The sequence below is a fragment of the Amblyomma mixtum genome, chromosome 8, assembly GCF_055824585.1.
Source record: "Amblyomma mixtum isolate Tamu chromosome 8, ASM5582458v1, whole genome shotgun sequence".
Classification (NCBI taxonomy): domain Eukaryota; kingdom Metazoa; phylum Arthropoda; class Arachnida; order Ixodida; family Ixodidae; genus Amblyomma; species Amblyomma mixtum.
The window spans coordinates 107,313,395-107,325,092 of record NC_143019.1 but is presented as its reverse complement, the minus strand read 5'-3'; the positions used below and the strand labels follow the sequence as shown (position 1 = coordinate 107,325,092).

General features: G+C 48.5%; 1 protein-coding gene across 1 annotated transcript; it reads right to left on the bottom strand.

Moving 5' to 3' along the window:
- Positions 1-1,626: 1,626 nt before the first annotated feature.
- LOC149333830 (uncharacterized) lies at positions 1,627-11,448 on the bottom strand. The gene is made up of 2 exons (XM_089557811.1): positions 11,430-11,448; positions 1,627-4,758 (listed from the first exon to the last, which is right to left on the bottom strand). Exons 1-2 carry the CDS (start codon positions 11,446-11,448, stop codon positions 2,777-2,779), a joined length of 2,001 nt encoding a protein of 666 aa, XP_089413937.1. The 3' UTR covers positions 1,627-2,776.
- Between the last annotated feature and the right edge of the window lie 250 nt (positions 11,449-11,698).

Genomic DNA, 11,698 nt, shown 5'->3' with positions numbered 1-11,698 from the left:
CAGCGGGTGCACTCCAGTAGCCATGCTCCATGGTACAACAAATATTTAAAGGGACACTGAGGAGAAATTGAAGTTGGCTTGTATCGACAGAATACCAGCTCCTGATTCCAAAAACGTCACTCATACTGACAACAAAGCTCTTGTAACGTAGAAAAGAGCAAGAACCAAAATACAGGTATCGCCGCCACAGGCCAAACTCGCAAGTACAAGCGTGATGACGTCATAGGACAAAACAGTGTTGAGCACTAGGAACCGAGAAGCCACAAATCACTGAGGCGCAGCCAATGCATGCGCAAATCTCCTTGACGTGGCCAGATAGCGCCACGTTCCCGGCAGCTACGCGCGCACCTGCAGCATCGGGACCAATCAGCGCCGGCTCACCGGAGGTAGGCGGGCTCCCGGTATTGCGCTAACGGTAACAAGGTACACGGTATGCTAAGGGTGTCTATTTGCGAGAACTTCGTTGACGACTTCGAGAACGGGATCCATCGTAACGCTGGCAAAACGCCGGTGCAAACGTAAGCGAAGCGACTGTAGCAACGGCCAGCCGATAGATGCCTTCAACGTGCGGCCGGCGGTAGCTTTCTTTTCGGCTGCTGCTAGGCCGCTCTGCTGGCTGCCAGAAATCACGGAGTCTGCGTTACGTCATGTGCACGTCATGTTTCACGTCACCTAGTCCTGTGTCGTCATAAGAGAATCCCAAGTTTGATTCAGAGCGGCGGGAAAAACTTTTCTACTTCGAATCCAAATTTCTTAGAAATATATGCATCATTCGCTGCCGGCCAAGTGGCAACAAAGCCATGAAATGCCGAACTATCGGATTTTGCTATAAGAAGATATTAATAGTGCTCTCCCCACTGTCCCTTTAAAACGATTTTTTAACAAACGGAAGAGGCTTTTTCGAACTGCTAAGTATTAAAACCTTCCGATTGCACAGCATACATGGCAGCTGCTTCAGCATATTAACGAGCACTGAAGTCTATTAATCCACCTTCTTTAAGGTAACCCTCCTGAACATTCTGAAGACTAATCCAAAACGCTTCTGAAACATGATAAAACCTGGAAACACCAATCAAGTGTCGTTATTGCACCCACCAGCGAACTTTCTCCCGGCAACCTCTGTGCTTCTTCATCCAATGTTATCCAACGGCCCGGTCTCCAACTGTGCAATCATTTCGCGATGGATCCCACCATGTTCGACGTGCAAGGCATCATACCGATTTGAAAACAACGCCTTCTAGCGGAATTGATGGTATAAATGGGAAATTAATACGGAATGCTAAAGAGTATAGTTCTATCATCTTGAAATGCATATTCTCACAAGCGTGCCGTGGTGTACTACTGATGACTGAGAGACTGCTGTGGTCATACCAATACAAAAAGCCGGAGAGAAACAGAATTCATATAACCATTGACCCATACCTTTGAGATCAATAGCATGAAAAATAATGGTGCATATATTTACACATCTTGTTAATTTTCCGGAGGATCACAATTTCTTCTCTCCAACAGAACATGGCTTCGGAAAGCTTTCCTCTTGTTACATTCAAAATCATCACACCTGACTTAGTTGCGCTAAAACAGAAACCTAGAGTGTCTCCTTCGTCTACACAATTGACCAGAGTTTGCAGCTCTTCCTCGCTATCTATTAACAGTGCAATACCGTCTCATACATTAAACCCGGAAGCCGTTGTTCATCTACTTTTCCGCCTAACCTCTACGACAGATTATAACCTAGATGGCTCCTTTGTAGCCTCGTTTCCATGTTTATAATATAAAGCATGAACAGCAGCTATGATAGAGGACAACCTTGCCTTAATCCTTTGTCTACCTTCACAGTTATCCTACTTTTTATCCCTTCCGAAGTACTTTCAACTTTATTATCTCGGTTGATTTCCTGATCAGCGTAGACACGTGGTCACACACACTGTAATGGTAGCACATGTTAAAGACGCTTTGATGAGCTTACGGAAGATGACTTAAAGCCAATGTTTTTGATAAGAACCAAATTTGACTCACGACAATGGAGGAAGGGGATAATAGGCGCTTTTATAAGTGGCGGGTTTCGGATTAACCTCGACCGCCTGAAATCGCTAAACTTTCATAACAGTAACAGTACTTTTAAAGAAATTTCACACGCAGTGAATTCGACCGGAGTGTCTGTGAATCTACGACATCGTGCCCAGTAGGGGAACACTGTATTCACACAGCCACCGCGACATCTGTTCCTGCATGTTAGCAGTCGGGCCGCTATTTGAAAGATAGCTTCTTTCAGATGAAAAAAAAAAATCGGATCTGCAGGGAATGCAATAATAAAAAAGTGCACAATGCCGGCGCGCTGAAAATATGGGCACACAGCCATTCGAAACGAGACAGTATTTCCCGCGAGTAATAACACAACAGTGCAATACGGTATCATATCATCAGAGTTTCAGTATGCCGCAGTTCAGTATAAAAGCCGGATAACACTGAAAATCAAAGCATTTCTCACAGTTGCAGGAAAAATGTTTCACAGTAGATTTCGTTTTCGTTCAATGAAGTTTCGCTAGTAGGAACGGAATTAGACTTTTAGAAGCCATATATAAAGACTAAAATTAAACAAATAGCACTTTAGCTGCATCACAAGGCTCTACATTGCACAGCTTCAAACCGTGAAAGTATCCAAGGAAAAAATGTTTTAACGACAAAGAAAAGGAGATAGGTTGTGTAGTGAACGGAAACCACACCCGTCAAGCGCCGCAGGTGTGCGAAGTGCCGCCTGTCTCTGAAGTTGTCTTCAAAGCAGACCTTCAAGGACGACACATTTGTTCTCGGGGTTCAGTGGTTTGCCAACACTGCAGGAGAAAGCATCGCTAAAGGCAGCCACGTGGCGCACAGCGGCGCTGCAGTCGTCACCGATGGCCTCCGAGTTCCCGCGGCAGCGAATGTAGCACCAGGTGACGAACAAGAGCTGTGCCTCCGTCATACTTCTGAATTCCGCGAGCATGAATTGGGAGCCGTATGCAGCGAACGCGTCCGCCAGCACGTCCAAGGATACCGCGCGAGACAGTGCTGCTAGCCTGTCTGTGGTACCCGTGGTCGCTACACACTTGGCGGCGGCATTTACCTTCTTAGCGCTGAAGTAGCGGGGGATAGATACGTTGGCACACGCCTCAGCCACGTGAGCTCCGAACGCCCCGTACTTGACGGCGTCAACGAGGCCGTGGTCGTAGAGCGGAAATGAGAGGATGTACGGGGCCAGGACGAAGTCTCCGGCCCAGCGCGAGTAGGATGCAAACATGTGGATGTCGTTCCAACCGAGCCTACGTTGCACGGAGTCGAATTTCTGAAACCGCGACATGCTCCAAGCGGCCTCCCAGTTTCTTGCGAGGGAGAGAGTCATGTCGGGCAGAGAACTGGTTGCAGTCTTGAAGTTCACGTCCGAATCCATCGTTTGGTTCAACGCGCTCATTACAGTGGCAAGCGAGCTCCAATGAATTCTAGTGGATCTGTTAGAGTACGGTGGTGTCGAGGAAAGACGAGAGGCGAATTTTTTCCTGATTGCTAAGACGATACGTTCCACATCCAGACGGATTTCAGGATTAAAGCCTTGGGAATTGTAAGGAGCAAATAAGTAGTCACCGACGAATTTGTAGGCGAGCCTAAAGCACCAGCGTCCCTGATGGTATTTAATTACGTCGTAATTCGTTGTGGCATAGTAGTTGAAGATCAGCTCGTTGTTTGCGAATAGACTGGTGTATCGTACTGCCATCCACGAGATGAAAAGGTGAGTCGCATATTCGCCGAGTGTGTTCCAAAGTTTGACAAACGTCACGATGTAGGAAAGGTGTTTAGTCAGAAATGTCCGCGCCCTGGTCACGTTAAACTCGGCCAGTAAAACCATCCAGTTCTTTTTGTGTATTACTCCAGCTGGCACTTCTTCCACGTTTTCTCGTTTTCGGGCCCCATTAAGCTGTGGAAGGAACGCCTCTTCCAACCTGCTCAGTTCCTCGAATTCAACGGCCGTTTCTGAATTCTTTTCCAAGAACCTCTTCCTAATGAACTCGAAGCTGCTGCGTCGACCGCCCAGCATGCGCAGCCTGTCTTGTTCTGTGGCGATGAACTGGAATGAATCGGGTACACCTATATACACTTTTTTCGTCAGTGGGTCCACGCCTATGACCACGGCCCAGTCAAGCTTTATGCTCAGGCTGAATAAGGTGCGAAGGACATCGGGTTCCGCAGCCCGGCGCGGCCACACGACGCCCGCCCTTCGGAGGGCATCGCGTATGGTGGGCAGCTCATCGCGCTCTCCGCGCCACACCATGTCGCAGGAACGGTAGAATAGGCCGGCCTTCTGGGCGATGGTCTGGCCAGAGGTCGGCGGGTTCGTGTCCTTGCTGACGGCCTCAGTCATGTCGTCCACCGCGTTGGCGACGAGCTCCGCATGCACCGAGTACTTCCGCCTGGCCCTCCAGCCGCCGCAGACGTACGCGTCGAAGTTGGCGCAAGGGTCTGCGGATTGATTGACGGACTCCTCCAGGCGCTTGGCGAACTCTTCGCAAGCGGGACTTGTGCACAGCCTGGACTTCTTGTGGGCCGTTGTGCGAAACAAGATGGCGAGCAGAAGGAGCAGGAAGCAGGCAACGGCTACGATGGCGGTGCCCAACGCAGCGAGGAGGCTGATGCGGGGTGCCAAAGGTGCGTCCTTCCTACCCGGAGAAACGAGGCGCCGGTACAGGGCCCCCGGTGACTGCGGGAAGCAAAGGACAGACAGTTCTGTACGTTATACCTCAACTGATGGTTTCTGCATAATATTAGTCAGTGTCAAGCGTTTGTCAAAAGTACATAGACCAAGGTGTTTGCGGAGCAACTGACCAAGGCGGCGGTCAGATCTGTGACGCAGCGGAGGGTGCTTAGAATCTCTGGCTCCGGACAGGCCGCCATTGGAAACCGAACATGGCAACGTTTAACGCAAGAACCTTATCAAGTGAGGCTAGCTTAGCAGTGCTATTGGAGGAATTAGCCGGTATTAAATGGGATGTCATGGGGCTTAGTGAGGTTAGGAGGACAGATGAGGCGTATACAGTACTAAAGGGCGGGCATGTACTGTGCTATCGTGGATCAGCAGATAGGCGAGAACTAGGTATGGGATTCCTCATTAATCAGGATATAGCTGGTAACATCGAGGAGTTTTACAATATTAACGAGAGAGTGGCAGCTATCGTAATTAGGCTTAATAAGAGGTACAAGCTGAAGGTGGTGCAGGCCTACGCGCCTAAATCAAGCCATGATGACCAGATAGTTGAAAGTTTCTATGAGCATGTAGAATCGGAAATGACCAAAGTGAAATCGCAGTACACTGCACTGATGGGCGACTTTAATGTAAAGGTAGGTAAAAAGAAGGCGGGAGACCAGGCGGTAGGTGACTATGGCATAGGTTCTAGGAACAGTAGGGGAGAGTTATTAGTAGAGTTCGCAGATAGAACTAATTTACGGATTATGAGTACCTTCTTCCGCAAACGAGCAAACCGGAAGTGGACGTGGAAGAGCCCCAATGGTGAGACAAAATGAAATAGACTTCATACTGTGTGCACACCCTGGCATCGTAGAGGATGTGGAGGTCCTCGGTAAGGTCCGTTGTAGCGACCACAGAATGGTAAGGTGTCGTGTTAGCTTAGATTTGAAGAGGGAACGGAGGAAACTGGTGAAGCGAAAAGCTATTAACGAGTTAGCATTAAGAGGGAAGGTACAGGAATTCAGAATGTCGCTGCAAAACAGATTTTCCTCTTTAACTGAAGAAGACGACCGTAGTGTTCAAACAATGAATGATAATTTTACAGCTATCGTTACATAGTGCGCCGCAGAAGTAGGTGGTAGGATGGTCCGACAGGATACCAGCAAGCTATCTCAGAAGACTAAAGATCTGATTAAGAAACGCCAAAGCATGAGGACGTCTAACTCCACAGACAGGATAGAACTAGCAGAGCTATCGAAGTTAATAAATAAGCGCAGGGTAGCCGACATAAGAAAGTTTAACATGGAGAAAATCGAGCATGCTCTAAGGAACGGAGGTAGCCTAAAATCAGTGAGGAGAAAACTGGGCATAGGTAAAAAAACCAGATGTATGCGCTAAAAGACAAACAGGGCAATGTCGTCAGCAGTATGGATATGATAGTTGAATTAGCCGAAGAGTTCTACACAAATCTATACAGTAGCGAATGTAATCAAGTTACTGAGGGAGGCAGTCGAGCACAGCAATGGGACATCCTGCCAGTAACGAGGAGGAAGTGAAGAAAGCCTTAGGAGCAATGCAAATAGGGAAAGCAGCTGGATCAGGTAACAGCATATTTGTTGAAGAACGGAGGAGAGATTGTGCTACAAAAACTAGCCACCCTGTATACGCAATGCCTTGTGACCTCGAGAGTACCAGAAGCTTGGAAGAACGCTAACATTATCTTAATTCATAGGAAAGGAGAGGTCAAGGACTTGAAAAATTACAGACCAATCAGCTTATTGTCCGTTGCCTACAAGGTATTTACTAAGGTAATCGCTAATAGAGTCAGGACAACCTTGGACTTTAGTCAACCAAATGATCAGGCAGGCTTTCGTAAAGGATACTCCACAACAGACCACATTCACACTATCAATCAGGTGATACAGAAATGCGCAGGATATAACCAACCACTATATATAGCCTTCATTGATTATGAGAAAGCATTTGACTCAATGGAAACCTCAGCTGTCATGCAGGCATTGCGGAATCAGGGTGTAGAAGAGTGTTATGTGAAAATATTGGAAGATATTTACAACGATTGCACAGCTAGTATAGTTCTCCATAAAGTCAGCAATAAAATTCTAATACGGAAAGTTGTCAGGCAGGCAGACACGATCTCGCCAATGCTCTTCACTGCCTGCTTAGAGGAGGTATTCCGGGGACTGGAATGGGAACAGTTGGGGATAAGAGTTAATGGAGAATACCTGAGTAATTTGCGATTCGCTGATGACATTGCCTTGCTAAGCCACTCAGGACAAGAACTGCAAAGCATGAGCAATCAGTTAGACAGGCAGAGCCGAACGGTGGGGCTAAGAATTAACATGCAGAAAACCAAAGTAATGTTCAACAGCCTAGCAAGGGAACAGCAGTTCGCATTTGGTAGCGAGGTGCTGGAAGTAGTAAGAGAGTATGTCTACTTAGGGCAGGTAGTGACCGCAGATCCTGATCATGAGAGGGAAATAACTAGAAGAATAAGAATGGGGTCGAGAGCATATGGCGGTTTCTCTCAGATCATGAATGGTAGCTTACCAATATCCCTGAAGAGAAAAGTATACAACAGCTGTATCCTACCGGTACTCACCTATGGGGCAGAAACGTGGAGGCTAACAAAGAGGGTTCAGCTTAAGAACAACGCAGCGAACTATGGAAAGGAAAATGATAGCTGTAACGTTAAGAGATCGGAAGAGGGCGGAGTAGGTGAGGGAACAAACGCGGGTTAATGACATCTTAGTTGAAATCAAGAGGAAGAAATGGGCTTGGGCAGGGAATGTAATGCGAAGGCAAGATAACCGCTGGTCCTTAAGGGTAACGGAGTGGATTCCAAGAGAAAGCAAACGTAGCAGGGGACGGCAGAAAGTTAGGTGGGCGGATGAGATTAAGAAGTTTGCGGGGATACAGTGGCGGCAACTGACAAAGGACAGCGTTAATTGGAGAGACATGGGAGAGGCCTTTGCCCTGCAGTGGGTGTAGTCAGGCTGATGATGATGATGAACGTCCCAAAGCAACTCAGGCTATGAGGGACGCCGTAGTGAAGGAAATTTCGATCCCCTGGAGTTCTTTAACGTGCACTGACATCGCACAGTACACGGGCTTCTAGAATTTCTCCAGCATCGAAATTCAGCCACCGCGACCGGGATCGAACCCGCGTAAACTTTACTATAGTCACATACAGCTTAAGTCTGCAGTGGAGCTCCGCCCATATTCAGCCTCGGCGCACAGAATTGCTTCACGAAGAAACAGTAGTCCGTGTTGAAAGTTTTCTTCAACACCTAAATAAGCAGCTTATGACAAGTAAAAAATGATAAGCTTTAGAGTTTTGATGCCTGGTTTGTATAAGATAGTCAAACATTAAAAAGCTGACTTCGTTTAGTGCTACGATCGGCCAGCGGAGTAATACAGGGCGCCGCGGTCCGCGACACAGTGTTAGCAACTGCTGTTTTTTTTAAGTTGTATCCTACTATAGAACTAAGCTAGCCGGTTTAGCGTGTTATTCAGCGAAAGCTGGTTGTATTTAGCGGCCTTTCCAGCAGTAAAGGTCTGCCTGGCTCGTGCATGCTACGAAGACGGTAGTTCTGGCACAAGCATATTTACACACATTTATGCACGCGACGGGCCAACCTGACACACAAATAGCCACTTGGCTTTTGTCTTCTATTTCGTGCGTGTTTAGCTACTTGACTGCGCCTCTCTTTTCGAGCAAGTCTAGCTACTTCACTTTTGCCCGTTTGCTTGGAGCACGTTTAGGTACAGTCTTGGTCAAAAGTCTTAAGGCCAAAAGCTTTTCGCTTCAGCCGCTTAACAGAGCCATCACGGCACTCTTATGGACCGAATACCTTGAAATGGTAGCAGAAGGTCTCTTCTTGCGGTAGAGAATTTTCTTGCTCGACTTGTGTTTCGAATGACCCGCTACGCGGAGCATTATATAAACATTCATTTCGCTGCACCGTATCTTTAACGTGCACTGACGTCGCACAGCACACGGCCGCCCCTTACGTTTCGCCTCCATCGAAACGCGGCCGTCGCGGTCGTGTTCGTACCCGGGTACTCCGGCAAGGGTTGACGAGCGCCTGAGTACCCGGGTTCGAACCCGACCACGGCGGCCGCGTATATATGGAGGCGAAACGCAAGGGGCGCCCGTGTGCTGTGCGATGTCAGTGCACGCTAAATATCCCCAGGTGGTCGAAATTATTCCGGAGACCTCCACTACGGCACCTCTTTCTCTTTTTCCCTTTCTTCTTTCACTCCTACCTTCCTCCCTTCCATTACGGCGCGGTTCAGGTGTCCGCCGAGATATACGAGACAGATACTGCGCTAGTTTATTATTTATTTATTTGTGACGCTGAGTGTGCCGCGCGGCATAAGACGTGGTGTTAGTCACGAAAGGTAGAATAAGTTACAGAAATGCATGAAGCCCGGTTGCGTGTAAATAGTCACATAAGCTTCGGGCGTAAATGTTTTTAGTTACCCACACGTTCAAACTAGAGTCATTGTTTGCAGACAGTCCTGCCTCTTGAAGAACTCGAGCGCGCACCAGTGAAGTTCCGGGACATGTCCACAGTAGGTGGTGGACATTGGTTTCGGAAGCGGGTGCCTCGCAGTGGGGGCATTTTTGCGGCGCAGGAATCTTGTCACTTTTCCACTGGTTGCGAACAGCAGGCGTAAGGGCCACTCCGACACGCAGCCGCCTCAGAGAGACCTCCTCCACCCGTGATAGGTTGGGGGGAAGGGGGTAGGTACACGGGGGAATAAGAGCACGTGTACGCTGCCTGAGGGAGGCTGAAGATGTTAGATGTGTCAGAAGTGGATCTGGTGGCAAAGAGGCAGGTGGAGTTTGTGGAGTGTCAGTCTCACGAGATATGTCAGGTGCGATGCTGTGGACATCTGTGCGAGCTTGAACCCACTGAATGCGTATAGGCACCGGGTAAGATTTACAAGCAGCATGTATGGCCTGGGAAACACGAAGGGTACCGCGGACTTTCTTTAGATGCTTCACGGCTTCTTGGGAATGGGTACATAGGTGCACCTGGTTATAAGGAGGGTCGTCAGGTAAAGCTGCTATGGCATTTAATATTGCTTGCAGCTCCAAAGAAAGAAATGATGAAGTGTCAGTAGAGTAGGTTTGTCGGCCATAGAGGTGAGGGTGTGTCGGGCTTATAAAAGCAGTTGATCCTCCTGTTGGGGTTATGGCGACCTCTGTGTAAAGAGTGCAGCTGTCATGTTGCGTAGAAAAACCTTGTGGTAACGGCGGTGAGAAGAGTTCCGACTTCTTATGACGGGCAGGCTTGTTTGATGTGATGTGACAGTAGTCCCATGGAGGTGGTTGAGGTGCGAACATCGGACGAAGAGAAACTTTCCGCGCTCTATTTGTTTGTCTCTGGGTAATTAAATCTTCTAGTGTGTTGAGCTGCGCATACTCCTGCAACAGACAAATAGGAGTTGCTCGAGGTAGGCCAGTAATGACTCGCATGGCTTCGTGGTTGAGTGTTTCAAGTGTGGACCACTGTCGTTTAGTAAGTTGTTGGAACTGAGCCTGGTATAGGAGCCGAGGCTGAAAGACAGTACGAACAAGTCGACGAGCTGTATCTGAACGGGCACCTCCAGAGCGATTGGCTATCCTGCGGATGAGGCCAAGTGTGTTTAGAGCACTCTTGCGCATGGCTTACAACCAAGCCGTGCCCTTGCCTGAAGAATGAACGTGCAGGCCTAAAACATTGGTATGTTCCACCTCAGGAAGTGGGGCATTGTCAATAGTGAGCACGAACGGAGTGGATTTGAAAGTACGGCGGCCAGCTTTATTGCCCACATGGACATAGCAAGACTTGGAGAGGTTGAGAGAGAGGCCAGTATAGGCAAGAAAGTTGTGGAGGATATTGAGGGCATTTTGCAGGGAGTCTTGCTGCACCTGAGCTGAGCGATTTGTTGACCAGAGAGTGATATCGTCTGCATATGCCAGAACCTGAACATTAGGAAGGGTGGAGAGACTGTGTACCAGAGGAATGAATGCGATGTTAAATAGAACTGGGGCTAAAACTGAGCCCTGCGGTACACCCCGATTAGAAATGAAGTGGCCTGTGGGTTTACCATTGACGCGGATAGCAAATGTTCTTTGCGAAAGAAAGGCATGAATTGCTCGACAAAGCTGCAAGGGCATTCCAAGTGATGCCATAGTGTTAAGGATGGCTGCGTGGAGAATGTTATCGTAGGCCTTTGTGATGTCTGTTGCCAGGACTGTGCGAACGAGACGGCTGTGAGGTGAGCGACGTATCACATCGTTGGCAAAGCGGTCAAGACCATCCTCAGCGCCGTATCCTGGTCGGAAACCGATTTGAGCAGACGAATATTTCTGATGATGGTCGAGCCACCAAGAGATTCGAGTGGCAAGCAGTTTTTCATAGAGTTTACAAATAGTTGGGGTTAGAGAAATCGGTCGTAGGGCTCCAAGAGTTGTGGGTGGTTTTCCGGGCTTTGGTATCGGAACAACCACTGAATGTTTCCAATCGGATGGCATTTCACTGGATGTCCAGATTTGGTTAAAAATTTTGAGAAGTGCAGCCAATGCTTCACTGCGCTAGTTCCTTTCCTCAAAAACCAGTTTATCAAGTTATCACCTGAACGCTGTGGCCTTAACTCTTTTGACCAAGACTGTACTTGGCCTAGCGCCTGTGTTACAAACTCGTTTGGCCACTAGGCATAGCCACATTATCAGAGAGCACAAATGCTAGCGGTGCGGTCTTGCACGTTTAACTCGGAATCGAGAATGACCAATTCCGCCGGCATGGCGAATCTAAGCGCATCCTACGGCACACACTTCCGCGAGCATCCGTCGTGGACTGCTTCGCAGCTCGTCAACGCGGCACTGAACTCCAATGCTGCGTCTTTTGAGGAAAGGAAGTGACGCAGTGTCTCGTCTCCGGGTGGAGAACTCAGATGGCGTGGTGAAGA